Source organism: Patella vulgata, chromosome 3 (genome assembly GCF_932274485.2).
Source record: "Patella vulgata chromosome 3, xgPatVulg1.2, whole genome shotgun sequence".
Taxonomy (NCBI): domain Eukaryota; kingdom Metazoa; phylum Mollusca; class Gastropoda; family Patellidae; genus Patella; species Patella vulgata.
Genome location: NC_065881.2, coordinates 3,185,483 through 3,200,115, shown reverse-complemented (window position 1 = coordinate 3,200,115; position 14,633 = coordinate 3,185,483). Strand labels below are relative to the sequence as shown.

General features: G+C 39.6%; 1 protein-coding gene across 1 annotated transcript; it reads right to left on the bottom strand.

Moving 5' to 3' along the window:
• Window positions 1-7,392: 7,392 nt before the first annotated feature.
• On the bottom strand, window positions 7,393-14,331 carry LOC130012315 (zinc finger protein 667-like). Its single transcript, XM_056099927.1, has 3 exons — window positions 14,223-14,331; window positions 10,707-11,048; window positions 7,393-8,178 (listed from the first exon to the last, which is right to left on the bottom strand). The coding sequence occupies exons 2-3, from the start codon at window positions 11,004-11,006 to the stop codon at window positions 7,393-7,395; spliced, it is 1,086 nt and encodes a 361-aa protein (XP_055955902.1). The 5' UTR covers window positions 11,007-11,048; window positions 14,223-14,331.
• Window positions 14,332-14,633: the final 302 nt, after the last annotated feature.

Sequence of the window (14,633 nt, the reverse complement as noted above, 5' to 3'; positions counted from 1 at the left end):
GGTTTCGTCATCCATAATTTCATCTAGATAAGCACTGTCAATGATCAGTATTCAGGACTTGTTGCCCTACACCTCGCCTTATATCTGTACGTGGTTAATTTGTTGTGAAGAGCTTGATTAATGGCCACGTTCTTGTCCTTTGACATTGCTACACAGTAATCTGAAATGATTAACATACATTATAAAATGGCCATTGTTTCAGTCTAGTTGGCTAATATGTATTAGGTATGGGCTGGGTAACCCCACACTGTAAAAAATATCCATTTTTAATGTGAGCGAATTCAGTAGTTTAGCACCTTTTTTTGTCAATTGATGACTTTTTTGGAGAAATTGTGTTAATAGTATGAATTATTTCTTCAAATTACGTGTTTTATCTATACTATTCAAAAAAAGTAGGGGATATTTGATTTTTAAGTGTTATTAAAGTCACCTAATGAAACTGACGAAGAAACAAATGACAAAATGAAATGAAGTTCACATTCATCGATTTATTCCAAATGATCGTTAGACTAAGTAAGGCACAGACTGACCATTATAAGGGTAAAATGATACCCGGGGTCAAACAGCAAAGTTACCACAGCATCACAACCAAGTCAGTAACGGGTAAATCCTCCTCTGTTTGCCAAACAAGCATTGATCCGACGTGGCATACTCCTAATGAGACGTCTAAGGTCATTTTGGTCCAGATTGTCCCATTCCTGTTGCAACGCAGCAGCAAGTTCTTGGACATTGGCAGGACGTTGTTGACGTTGACGTAACCTCTGTCCAAGCATGTCCCAGACATGCTCAATGGGGGAGAGGTCGGGACTCAGTGCTGGCCAAGGTAATGTGGTGATGTTCTGTTGTTGGAGGTAACCTGTAACAATCCTGGCCCTGTGACATCTTGCGTTGTCATCCTGGAAGATGAAACGGCGGCCATGACGTCGTGCGAACGGCACAACATGGACTGCCAAGATGTTGTCCCGGTAGTACTGGCCTGTAACACGCCCTGCAACAACATGTAAAGCCGTTCTTCCAGCAACAGTGATGCCTCCCCACACCATAACAGAACCACCCCCAAATCGATCATGTCTGATGACGTTAACGTCTTGGAAGCGCTCGTTTCGACGACGCCACACCCTCCTACGTCTGTCCAAAAAATCAACAGTGAACCTTGACTCATCTGAAAACATCACATTGCTCCAGCGTCGATTATCCAAGTGTTGACGATCCCTACACCAACGACGTCTTGCCTGAATGTGATGATCTCTCAAACAAGGGATCACGCGAGGACGTCGGGCGCGAAGGTGACCCCTATGCAGTCGATTCCGAATCGTCTGGCCACTCACTCTCACACCAGTGTCTGTTTGAAGACGAGCGCTGATCTGATTTGCTGTGATGACACGATTTCTCAAGGCCAAGGTACGGATAAATCGATCCTGGGCTTGAGTTGTCGCCCTTGGTCGACCTGAGCGTGGTCTGTTCTGTACAGATTGTGTATCACGGTATCTGGACCATAGCCTGCTTATGACAGACTGAGAAACATTCATCGTCCGCGCCACAACCGCCTGTGTTGTGCCGATCTGTAGCATGCCAAGGGCACGTAACCTTTCATTTTGGGTAAGCCGACGCATATCAAAATTTGTTTTCTGGTCACTAAAACAATTAAACTGATGTTTCCACCCTGGAATTCAATGCCACAATGACTGTAACATTCAAAGTCAGAGTCGTGCAAATCTTGGGTTGGACCCCCATGATGATCCCAAGCATCACCTGCATTCCATGCGGTAGCTATTGGTGCGTTTGGGCGTCACATGTAACTGGAAATGTTTCTTCTGTTAGGTTCTATAGTGACTTTTTTCGTAGTCATTTGCATATTTTAGTATTATGCCCCCAAAATCAAATATCCCCTACTTTTTTTGAATAGTATATTTCAGTGGAATATTCAATATTAAACAGGAAATTTCCGTGACATTTAGGGAACAATGTTTTATTCCCTTCTATAATGGACTTAATTCTGTTATTTTACGGAATAAATGGTGGAATGACCAGGAGGTTTCGTGAATATTAGGGATATAATGTTTTATTCCCTTCTGTAATTCTGTTATCGGTACCGATAAGTAATCGTATACATATATAATCATTCCTAATAATTATCATGTTAAAGTACTCATTTCAATATATTAACCATAATATGAAGAATCATATTTTGTACCGTTTGGTATATTAATTGACATGTATATCTAATTTCCATTATTTATAAGATCTATAAAGTTTATTGTTATTCATCATACGGTAATCAGATTGTAAGTATTTTCATAAATGTGTAAAAATATGTTTTAACGCTGCGTGTGTGAAAAGGTAGTATCTGGTAATCAAGCACGCTTGAATCTGGATAGTATAACCGGTTGGCCAGTGTAAGTCGGTTTGTCTCTATGACAGCGTCTACATACCTGCAAATTGATAATACCGCAAACTCACATCTGAAAGCCTCCAACCACCGTCGAGTAGCGGTTTGTGATACCTTGCTCTCGATTCTTATATTAGCGAACAGAGGTTACGTTTAAAGATTTCCTTCGATATGACTTTGGTGGAAGCGGACAGTAAATAAAGTCATTAATGCACACGTATAAAGTCAATGGTTCGTTCAATGAAATTTTTATCACCTTCATGCTCAGGAAACAAAATTTACCAAATGGAATTTATGTTAATTGAAGGAATTTCTGTAAATTAAAGGATAAATAAATACGGATAAAATTTTCATGGTAATTTTTGTTTCCGTAATTTTTTTACGTTTTTACATGGATATGTTTGTTACAGTGCAGGGTCTAAACCAACTGTCAAGCGCCTTTTTTAGCACGACACGGATAAATCCTGATTTTCTGTTAACCATTTGAGCTAGAGGCGTGTCCTTGTCAGACATCCCGGCTAGCACCATTAACAAGAGCTAGATTATGACCTTGTCAGACACCCCGGCTAGCACCATTAACAAGAGCTAGATTATGACCTTGTCAGACACCCCGCCCATAGCACCATTGACAAGAGCTAGATCTTGTCCTTGTCAGACACACCGCCCAGCACCATTGACAAGAAGAAACCGGAATGGAAAATTTCGAAAAATATTCTCGGCCTACACCGAGATCGAACGTGGTGTTAATATGCTGGCACCATAGTAACCATGCCACACTGTGAAAACAAAATTTTACCTCTAATGGCTTGAACTACGGTTGCATCCAATGACGCCAGACCAGGTTTAGGATCTTTTGATACTGAACCGAAACATAGCTCTTCTTTTGTAAACATGACGCTCAGAAGGTGACGAGTCACGGATTGTCCACTCGAATAATTTCTTGACGTGGACGAGATCTGATGGATATATGAACACACCATACCCATGACAGAGTTCAATCATCTGAAACAAAATAATATAGCTATGTATACAAATAGATGTGGGGGCGGTGGGCGGGGAGAGAGAGAGAGAGAGAGGGGGGGGGGTGTCAAACCTAGGTCACTTCGTAACTAACATATGATTCAGTACTACTTCAATAATTCGCTCGCGATCCCACTCCTTGTCACGTACAGGCGGGGATTCAAAACCGCGCCACGTGACTTAATGGCAGACATTATGATCCAACGCGCATGCTTTAAACCATTCGACAACCCAATCAAAGGATGACGTCACATCTGTATAAGTGAATGGGTTCGGGGTTCCAACCCAATCGTAAACTCCAACTGTGTTGTATAGTCCTGGGATTGTAATGATACAGGCATCACTCAAAATGAAACAAAAGTGGGGGGGGGGGGGAACTAGGGGGCGTTACTACAAATGAATTATAAATAGGCCTGCTTATTGGGGTGGGGGTGGGGGACTTTACTCAAACTGAAACAACAAATTAACAATGAATGAATTATAAATAGACTGAGGGGTGTTGCTCGTAGGGGTCTTTAGCAGTGGGAGGAAACCAGAGGACTCGGCAAAAACCCACGAGGTTGGACAGGCGACCATACTCCTTGTATTCGAAACCACGCCAGTTGACTCAATGACAGGCCTTATGATACAGCGCGCACGTGCTAACCATTCGGCCATCCAACCCCCCGATTTATAAATAGGCCTGCTTACTTTATATTTCTCTGCTGCTCTTTTATTAACTCTACAGGCTCAGGGCAATACAGTGTCTGTAAAAAATATAATAACGACTCGTTCATCAGAATTTACATGTTTTAACGATAGTTTCATATTTTCTGAATAATGGTTTATATTTTCTACACAATAATACTTAGAAATTGTATTATATTTCACTTGAAAATAAAAGCTACATAATGGAAGTGTGGAGGTCTACTTGGTCGAGGCATATTACTTTCCTTGTTTTGAGGTGCCTCTACCTGTCCCTGCAAACATTCAAAATTAAAACATTTTAGTTTTGAAAACTGACTTAGAGGATTATAGGATTGTAAGGATTGTCTCCAAATGAAACGTGGTTTAACGTCCTACTGTTCTGCTACGATTGGTCTTATGAAGACTGGCATACGCCATACAGTGTAGTATGAGGGGATTTTTGCCATGACAGTGGCTCTACAGCCTACTCTTGTATCGAATTCCAACTGTCAAGGGATCTTTTATGTACACACCAATGTGTACACGGGACCGCGGCGTTTCGTCAAAATCCGACCGGCCATACGTTGTTCCGTTGTCCTGCACTACTGACGAGGAGGAACCACGCCGGAAAGACGCGATGAACTTTCTCGGCCAACACAGGGATCGAACATGGGACCCCAGATTAGCGAGCCAACGTCTTACTAAGGCACCATTGCTCCCTAAATGGTCAACAAGATTTACATCAGTGGAGCAAACCATCAGTATTGCTTTCATTCGAGACAAATCTAGCTTTAGCCAGACCATGGCTTAACAAGCTATCGGACTTGTTTCTTCATGATCGTAATAACACTACAGAATCAATGATTTTACAACTTTATTGCTAAGCTGTAATGGCTTTAAATGTTCCTCGTCCTCAATAATAATAGCTGCTAGGAATATCTGAATGAGCTTTGATCCATTTCACTCTACACCCTAATTTATACCCTCTAATTTCTGTACGTCTTAGATAGCCTTGACGTTAATTTCCATCCCAAATATGGAATAAATCTCTTTATTTCACAGGACTAAAGGAGGAGACATTACATTATTTAGCCTACCAACCATAGGTCAATTAACAGACAGAACTTGATGGATATCTTGACAATGGTTATGATTTTACCAAAATATCACTGGGTTTTTTTATGTATAACTATCTATTCACGTTCATTAAGTACGTGTGATTTGACTCTATAGACAGAGTAAAGTAACAATTTTTCAAAGAACCAAAATTGTCTTAAGGACCAAAGTGTTACACATGTTCCAGTGCGTTTTTTAAAATTTGAGTGAAAAATCTGAATTTTGATAAAACACTGTAGGTATATATAAATGTACATACCTGTGTAGGTATTGACAGGTATATCAACATATCGACTATCTTCCAATTTATTGTTGGCTTTATCCAGCTTCGCTTCTAATTCTCTTATCTGCTTCTGAAGAACCCCACAGTGTTCACAGAAAACTGTTTTGGATGTATTTTCTTTTGAATCTGGGGAATAGTTAAAGATACATTAGTTAAGAGTTTAATAAAGAGTTGGCCATTCTTGCTATAATAATTCAAAATTAGATGATAAAAAAAGAAATATTGAAATCGGGACTTAGCCTCGCTTTCCCAATTTTACATTAAATTTTTAAATGGCGAACCGTTCTAATCTAGTTAAAATCTTGAGTATCCGATGCCATCGAGAGTCGATTATGGTCTTGTTTTGTTAATAAATGTGTAATTAATAATTTAGATAACATTTTAGGCCTAAAGAAAAACCTGCAATAGACAGATTTAGCTCTTGCATAATCTATGTTTAATATGATTATTACAATGACATCATTATTAATGTGACGTCATAATGTATGTTTAGTTTAACAAATGTAGTTTAAACAATGCAAGCATTTATTCTACATTATTGCTATCTCAAAGCTGTCCAATATTTAATCAAAAAACATACATGGTTCAAATAAAGTGTTAGACATTACGTTTATAGAATACAAACATTTCACTCCAATCCGATTAAAATACAGATCTATATTTCGTTTCGTTTTTGATACTTTCGACGGCCTCTACTATTCGAAGATCTGACGGTAGTGGGAGGTCGCTTTAGGGGTTATATGAGTGTCTTTTCACCCTTTACGTCAGACATTGATTAATCAATCAGCGTTGACGTTTCTATAGTGTTCCATTCACAACATGCCAAGAAGTCGCTGTAACAGGCCGGTTCATTGGCTAATTCCTCACATCAAGCAGACCACCTGTTATATAACAACTCTTCCAGATCGTAGTGTTGTGAAGACAAGTAGAACGAAATTTTGAACTATAAAAAACGAAACGAATAGGACCGTGTTTTAATCAGATTTAAAAGTATGTGTCTGGGTCCTTTTACATCAAAGTCGTACAAGGAAGCAATCCCATCTTAATTTTTATAACCCCTACCCTTAATGTGTCATATTATTTGGGTTTAGACTTGTATTTTTGCGACGACCCATCAAGCAAATACATTTATTTGTGAACTTTTCAATACTAAGAACCATTTTCTAAACTTGTCAAGGAAATGAAATGAGTTAGTTCGCCACCGCGGTTAACCAAATAAAATGTTCTGCTCTGACAGGGCTAATGAAAACGGGTTTACGTCATGCAATGTGCTATGAAGGCAATTTTACCCGGACAGCGGCGCTACGGTCTACTCTTATATCGAATTCCAACTGCCATGGAATCTTTTACGTCCTCCAATGACAAGAGAACATTTCTCGGCCAACGCCTGGATCGAACCCGGACCTGCTTGTTAATGCTTCAGCGACTTAAATCACCGAGCCCCCGTGGCCCCGATTTATAAATGACCTGTACAAAATACAAATGAAATGAAATGGGGTTTAACGTCCTACTGTCCCGCTCCGAACTGGGCTAATGAAGACGGGCATTCGCCATACAGTGTGCTATGAGGGAAATATTGCCCGGACAGCGGGGTTACGGCCTACTCTTATATCGAATACCAACTGTCATGGGATCTTGTACGTGCACGCCAATGTGTACACGGGACCTCAGTTTTCCGTACCATCCGAACCACTAGACGGCTGTCCTTGTCAGACCCTCATTCCTGCACCACTGACAACGGGAAACCACATCAGAACATCCTGATGAACTTTCTCGGCCACTGCAGGGATCGAACTCGCGACCTCCAGCGGCTTACCCACTTAGCCACCGCAGCTCCTAAAAGGTTTGTCTAAAGGTACAAACAATACACTGATGGAAAGGTTTAACATCGTTAGTTTCCTCTAACATAGAATATACATTAAATATACATGTACCTAATGGAAGACCTAACTCTGCCTGTACATTGATATCCATGAAGTTTACAATGTTCTTCCAGGTCAAAATATTGCTCAAAGCAAATTTGACATAATGTACATTGATATAAAGTACTTGCAATAGATTCGCTTTCTTTAACATTTTGTCCTATGATAGGAGATTCTTCATATTCCATATGTATTTTACAATGTTCTTCTAAATCAGTGTATAAATCAAATTTTCTTTCACACAAGTTACACTGAAAATAATTCAAGTTATCAATTTCCTCTTCTTTAACATGTTTCTTGTGAAGTTTTTCCACATCAATTTTTTCTTCTTGAACATGTCTTTTGCGGAGTTTTACCGCATTATCAATATCGTCTTTTTTAACATGTCTTTTGCAGAGTTTTACAGCATTATCAATATCGTCTTTTTTAACATGTCTTTTGCAGAGTTTTACAGCATTAGCAATTTGCCCCTTTTTAACATGTCTTTTGCGGTGTTTTACAACATTAGCAATTTGCCCCGTTTTAACATGTCTTTTGCGGTGTTTTACAACATTAGCAATTTGCCCCGTTTTAACATGTCTTTTGCGGAGTTTTACAACATTAGCAATTTGCCCCGTTTTAACATGTCTTTTGCGGTGTTTTACGATACTGTCAATTTTTTCTCCTTCAACATGGATCTTCTTGTTCACGTGTAGTTCATAGTGAAGATCTAGATCACTGTACTCTTTAAAAATCTCATCACAAAAAACACAATGATGGAATGTTTTAACATTATTAGTTTCCTGAAATATACGAAGGTTATAACATCATTAGTTTCCTGTAATATATAATAGCTATAACATCATTAGTTTACTGTAATATATAAAAGTTATATTATTAGCTTCCTGTAATGTATAAAAGTTATAACATCATTAGTTTCCTGTGATAAGTTATATTATTAGTATCCTGTAATATATAAAAGTTATAACATCATTAGTTTCCTGTGATAAGTTATATTATTAGTATCCTGTAATATATAAAAGTTATAACATCATTAGTTTCCTAGGTCATTTCTTGAGCAGTAGGAGCGAACTGGCTGAATGGTTCATTGAGTCATGATGTGGTTTTGAATCCCTGCTTGTACGTGAAAAGGAGTAAAGTCCCCTATGGGTCATTCCATGTCAAGTGCTAAACCCTATTTCTCTCTCTTCAGGGATCATGTGGCTAAGTGGGTAAGACGCTGGCTCTCTAGCCTGGAGGTCGGGTGTTCGATCCCTGCATTGGCCGAGAAAGTTCATCCATATTTTCCAGCGTGGTTTCCCCTTGTCAGTGATGCAGGACGGAGGGCCTGACAAGGACAGCTGTCTAGTCGTTCGGATGGGACTAAAAACCGAGGTCCCGTGTACACATTGGCATGCACATAAAAGATCCCTTGGCAGTTGGAATTCGATACAAGAGTAGGCTGTAGGGCAAAATTTCCCCTCATAGTACACTGTATGGCGTATGCCCGTCTTCATTAGCCCAGTTTAGGAGCAGAACAGTAGGACGTTAAACCCCATTTCATTTCATTTCTCTCTCTTCGATTCTTCTACAACCTTTGTCAGTAGGATGCACTATTCCTGTATAAAAATGGAAACAAGACTTTAGAGAGAGAGGGAAACTGGGTTTAATGCCCACTCGACAAAAACATATGGTTTAATTTTATTTCAATAATTCGATTCCCCGTAGGGGTCTTTAGCAGTGGGAGGAAACTGGAGGACCTGGAGAAAACCCACGAGGTTGGACAGGAGACCCTACTCCTTGTCACGTACAACTGGCCTTTCGAAACCACGCCAGTTGACTCAATGACAGGCATTATCAGATACAGCGCCCACGTGCTTACCAGGGGCGTAAAAAAATTTTTGAATCCACTAGATGGGCTACTAGTCTACTGTCAGACACTAGCCCGGCATTAATTTCCACTAGTCCGTAGTTCGACAAGGTACAAGCTTTGATCTTCAATATTTGGGCGCCTGTTTTGTTTTGTTACCTGCCAACCTATGTTTTTGAATAAAGATCGTAGACTTCATTGCCTAACAATTAAGGATGTAAACGGCTACTCAGTTTTTTTGTAATATATCACGGGAAATTGATGTCTATAAATTCCCACTTGAAGTTTTGTTGTATACGGAATACGGTGCGTTATGTTATTGTAAGTACTCACTGCAAAGCATGAGACAGTCTCGACTGATTAACAAGTTAATTGTTTTACAGTATTTATTAACTTGGTCACTCTATAAACAGTCTCAAAAGGAAATCAGTTTGATGTGCTGATATAATATTAAAATAGACAGGATAGTAAAACTGTTTACATTATCACTCGAGCACTATGCTGTGTGTCGATAGGGTCAAAGTTGACGACACATGAGTTACTGGTACCATTGAGCATGCCATGTGCAACGAACACGTGTAGTAAATTCTTTGGAAATACCGGACATGTTAAATAATCAAAATTATTTTGTATTTGAAAATCCAATGGCATGCTTTCAAATATTTATGTCAAAACCAATCTTATAAAATATTATGTAGGCTTTTTTTTTTAAAAATCAACCTGATTTCAACTGGTGAATACGTGACTTGTCAAAGAGTGCAAGGTGGAGAAAAATGTCAAGAATGAATGAATCGACGAGGTACTAAAAATGTCCATACTGCCCTAAGTTTTATACAGAAAATCTATTGTTATAATAGAGTTTTGTGTGGAATTGGAGAAATAAATGTAGGATGTTTTTACAGTTTATTTATCTATATCTCTAGATTAATTTACAAACCAGTAAAAGGGCACTAGCCCAGGATTAGTACGGTTAAATAGATCACTAGCCTGTAAGTTAATTTTGGTAGGCCCGGGCGTCGGGGTATAGATTGTTACAAGCCTGCTTCAACTGGGCTTATGAAGACGGGCATAAGCCATACAATCTTCTATAAGGGAAGGATTGTCTGAAAAAATACTGATGAAATAAAATGGGGTTTAACTATCTACTTTTCTGCTTCGACTGGGCTAACGATGATGGGCATATGTCATACAGTGTGCCATGAGGGCAATTTTGCCCGGACAGCAGCGCAAAAGCCTACTCTTATATCAAATTCCAACTGCCAAGGGATCTTTTATGTGTGCACCAATGTGTACACAGGACCTCAGTCTTTTATCCCCATCCTGCACCACTCACAAGGCGAAACCACGTCGGAAACAGCTGATGAAATTTCTCAGCCAAAAAAAAAAAATATACAACAAAAAAAAAACATGAACTGCTTTTCTTTTTTTGTAGATAAGCTTACATGTAGATATCAAACATACCAGTTGATCTCTTGAAGCAAGAGGGGGTTGATCTGGTGATCCCGGAAGGGGTTCATCTCGTGATCCAGGAAAGGGTTCATCTATTGATCCCGGAAGGGGTTCATCTTGTGATCCAGGAAAGTGTTCATCTTGTGATCCAGGAAGAGGTTGATCTTGTGACCCAGGAAGAGGTTCATTTGTTGAATCAGGAAGGGGTTCATTTGTTGAATCCGGAAGGGGCTTATCTGCAATGCTATCACGCCATTTACGCCAATGTTGTTGTAAATTTTTAATCAATTTGCTCCTTTTTCTTCTAGGCATTGTGATAGTCTTTCCTGATCCAACTTGTTCAGTTTGTTTTATCTAAAATAGAGAAAAAAATATTTCTAAATGTTTGAAATGAAATCAAGATTAATGTCCTACTGTTCTGTTCCGACTGGGCTAATTAAAATGGGCATATGTCATACGGTGTGCTATGCAGGAAATTATGTCCGGACAGCGGCCTACTCTGATTTGGAATCAGACTGACAAGTGTCCCATTCTGCACCAGTGACTAGGGGGAACCCTGTGGAAAATCCATGTTAACTGTCTTGGCCAGTGCAAATCGACTGACCTGTCCAATATCTGCTACTGCACCACACAACAACTGTACATGTCAGATCGAGTGAATGGATCCAGGAGGTCGACCGTAAAAGTCCAGAGAAATGAAATGAAATGGGGTTTAACGTCCTACTGTTTTGCTCCTATGCTGGGCTAATGAAGACGGGCATACACTATGCAGTGTGCTATGAGGGAAATTTTGCCCGGGCAGCGGCACTATCGCCTACTTTTATATCGAATTCCAACTGCCAAGGGATCTTTTACGTGCATTCCAATGTATACACAGGACCTCGGTTTTTCGTCCCATCCGCATGACTAGACAGCCGTCCTTGTCAGGCCCTCCGTCCTGCATCACTGACAAGGGGGAACTTTCTCGGCCAATGCAGGGATTGAACACCCGACCTCCAGGCTAACGAGACAGCGTCTTACCCACGTGATCCCCGAAAGTCCAGAGAGGAGAGAGAGACACAGAGAGAGAGAATTGGGGTTTAACTTCTACTCGACACAAACTAGGTCATTTCGGGACTAACATATGGTTTAATTTTATGTCAATAATTGGCTTGCGCGTAGGGGTATTTAGCAGTGGGAGGAAATAGGAGAACACGGAGAAAACCCACGAGGTTGGCGGGCGACCCTACTCCTTGTCACGTACAACTGGGGACTCGAAACCACGCCAGCTGACTCAATGACAGACCTTATGATACAGCACGCGCACGCTAACCATTCAGCGATCCAACCCCCTAGGCAACCCACAGCAGCTAAATCATCCGGGCAGTCAACAAGTGTTGTCGCATATTTTTACATTTTTTAGTAATGAAACAATTATAATACACTAATAACCAATTAAGAGTAACAACAACTCATCAATTCATGTAATTATCAGAAAATCATTAGAATTTGATTTGTTTGTGTAAAGTTCTGCCCCATGCTAACGTTTAGTATACGAAACATTTAGCTGTTCAAGTTATCAAAATTCATTGAAAATCAATATACTTGTTCATCTCAAGACCTTAAACTGAAGCCAATCCGATGATAACTTTAGCCTCTAGACGTCACAAGATTTTTCAAAGTGATCAAGGGTCATAACTTTGGCAGTAATTATCAGAAATGTTGAAAATCAATATGATTCTTCGTCGCATGACCTCGAACACTGAGTGTAAATTTGAAGTCAATCGGATATCATCTTTAGCTTCTAGAGCATCCACAAGATATTTTGAAGTGATCAAAGGCCATAACTCTGGCAGTAATTATCAGAAATTGCTGAAAATCAATAGGCTTCTTCGTCTCATGACCTTAAACACTGTGTATAAATTTAATGTCAATCGGATATTCACTTTGGCCTCTAGAATGTCCACAAACAATTGTGGACGCCGGACCAACGAATTGACGAATGGGGGTGACACAATTGAATATATGACTACATTTCAATGTAGGCGTATAAAAAACAAACTAAAAATAAGGGGGAATATTTCCCAAAAGTTATATAAAGCCAGTACGAGTCATGATCGACTATATGCTACAAGAAATATGTAGGCACATTGAAGGTAACGGCTCTTTATAAATCCTATTTCGTTTCATGTTTTTTAATAGTACAAAATTTTGTTTTCTTTTCTTTACTACACTGGAAGAGTTGTTATGTAACCGGCGTTCTAGTTGATGTGAGAAATTAGCTAATGAAACGGTCTGTTACGGCGAGTTCTTGCCGTGATCTTCACGGAACTGTGGGTAAACCCCTAGAAACGTTAAAGCTGATTGATTAATCAATATCTTTCATAGGGTCAAAAGCCGCCCGTATGACACCTGACATGACCTCCCAGTACAACTGGTCAGATTTTCATGTAGTGTAAGCCGATTCCTCTGCCCCCTCCCCAAAAAACCCATACGCGCATGTGAATTATTGAAAGATAATTGAACCATGTGTAAGTCTCGAAATGACCATTTATGTGAAATTTACAAAGAGACAAGTTAAATCTAAAAGGCGTATGTAGTAGTCATTTTTGGTGTATTTAAGGAAATTCATTATTAATATTAATGCAAAATATATGTAAGCAGGAAGGGCTTGTGGGCGAATTCTCATATTTTGAAAGTGAGAGAGAGAGAGAGAGAGAGAGAGAGAGAATGGGGTTTAAACGTCCACTCGACACAAACTAGGTCATTTCGGGCCTAACACATGATTCAATTTTATTTCCATAATTCGCTTGCGCGTAGGGGTCTTTAGCAGTGGGAGGAAACCGGAGGACCCGGACAAAACCCATGAGGTTGGACAGGCGACCCTACTCCTTGTCACGTACAACCGGGGATTCGAAACCACGCCAGATGACTCAATGACAGACTTAATGATACAGAAAGTGAGAGAGAGAGAGAGAGAGAGAGAGAGAGAAATGGGGTTTAACCTCAACTCGACACAAACTAGGTCATTTCGGGACTAACACATGGTTCAATTTTATTTCAATAATTCACTTGCACGTAGGGGTCTTTAGCAGTGGGAGGAAACCGGAGGACCCGGAGAAAACCCACGAGGTAGGACAGCAACCCTACTCCTTGTCACGTACAACCGGGGAATCGAAATCCCACCAGTTGACTCAATGACAGACCGTATGATACAGCGCAGCGCGCACGTGCTAACCATTCGGCCATCCAACCCCCCATTTTTTTAAAGTGAATTCCGGTGTTTATATGTTTTTAAAAGTGAATTCCGGTGATCATCGGTGTTTTTCAATTATTTATTATTAATATTAATGCAAAATATATGTACAGAGGAAGGCCTTGGGGTCAAATTTTGATATTTGCAAAGTGAATTCCGGTGATTTGGTATCCGCTCAAAATCTAAACAAAACAACTCGACGCAGCCAAATGTTGACAACTGGTTTGCTTCTTTCAGCTGACAGTAAAATTCATAATTTTCAGTTACCTACTCTGCTAACACGTTAAACTTACATATCATATCCATTTTTGTTCTTCAAAATATTTTTTTACTGTTGATTTATTAACGAGATTTCCAAAAACTCCACGGCAAACCGATCAGGAAATGACCTTGTTGAACTCTAGCAAATTCAAATTTGAATCACAGAATTTCACACGAAACGAAATTTATCTACTTTTCAGTTATTTTCAATATTAAGTCATTGAATTTATCTAATGTTGGCCTACCATGTCCAAAAATATTCACATTTGGTTAAATGTACCGGAAGGATATAGTGCCGAAAACACTGCAACATTAATTATATAAAAGTATGTTTCGTTTCGAGTAAAATTTATAGGAAGATAGGCACAGAGAGTTAAATCTAATTGATAAGGCCAACTTCAAGTTTGGTCAAAGGTCACGAGATGTAAACAGGGTTAACGCTA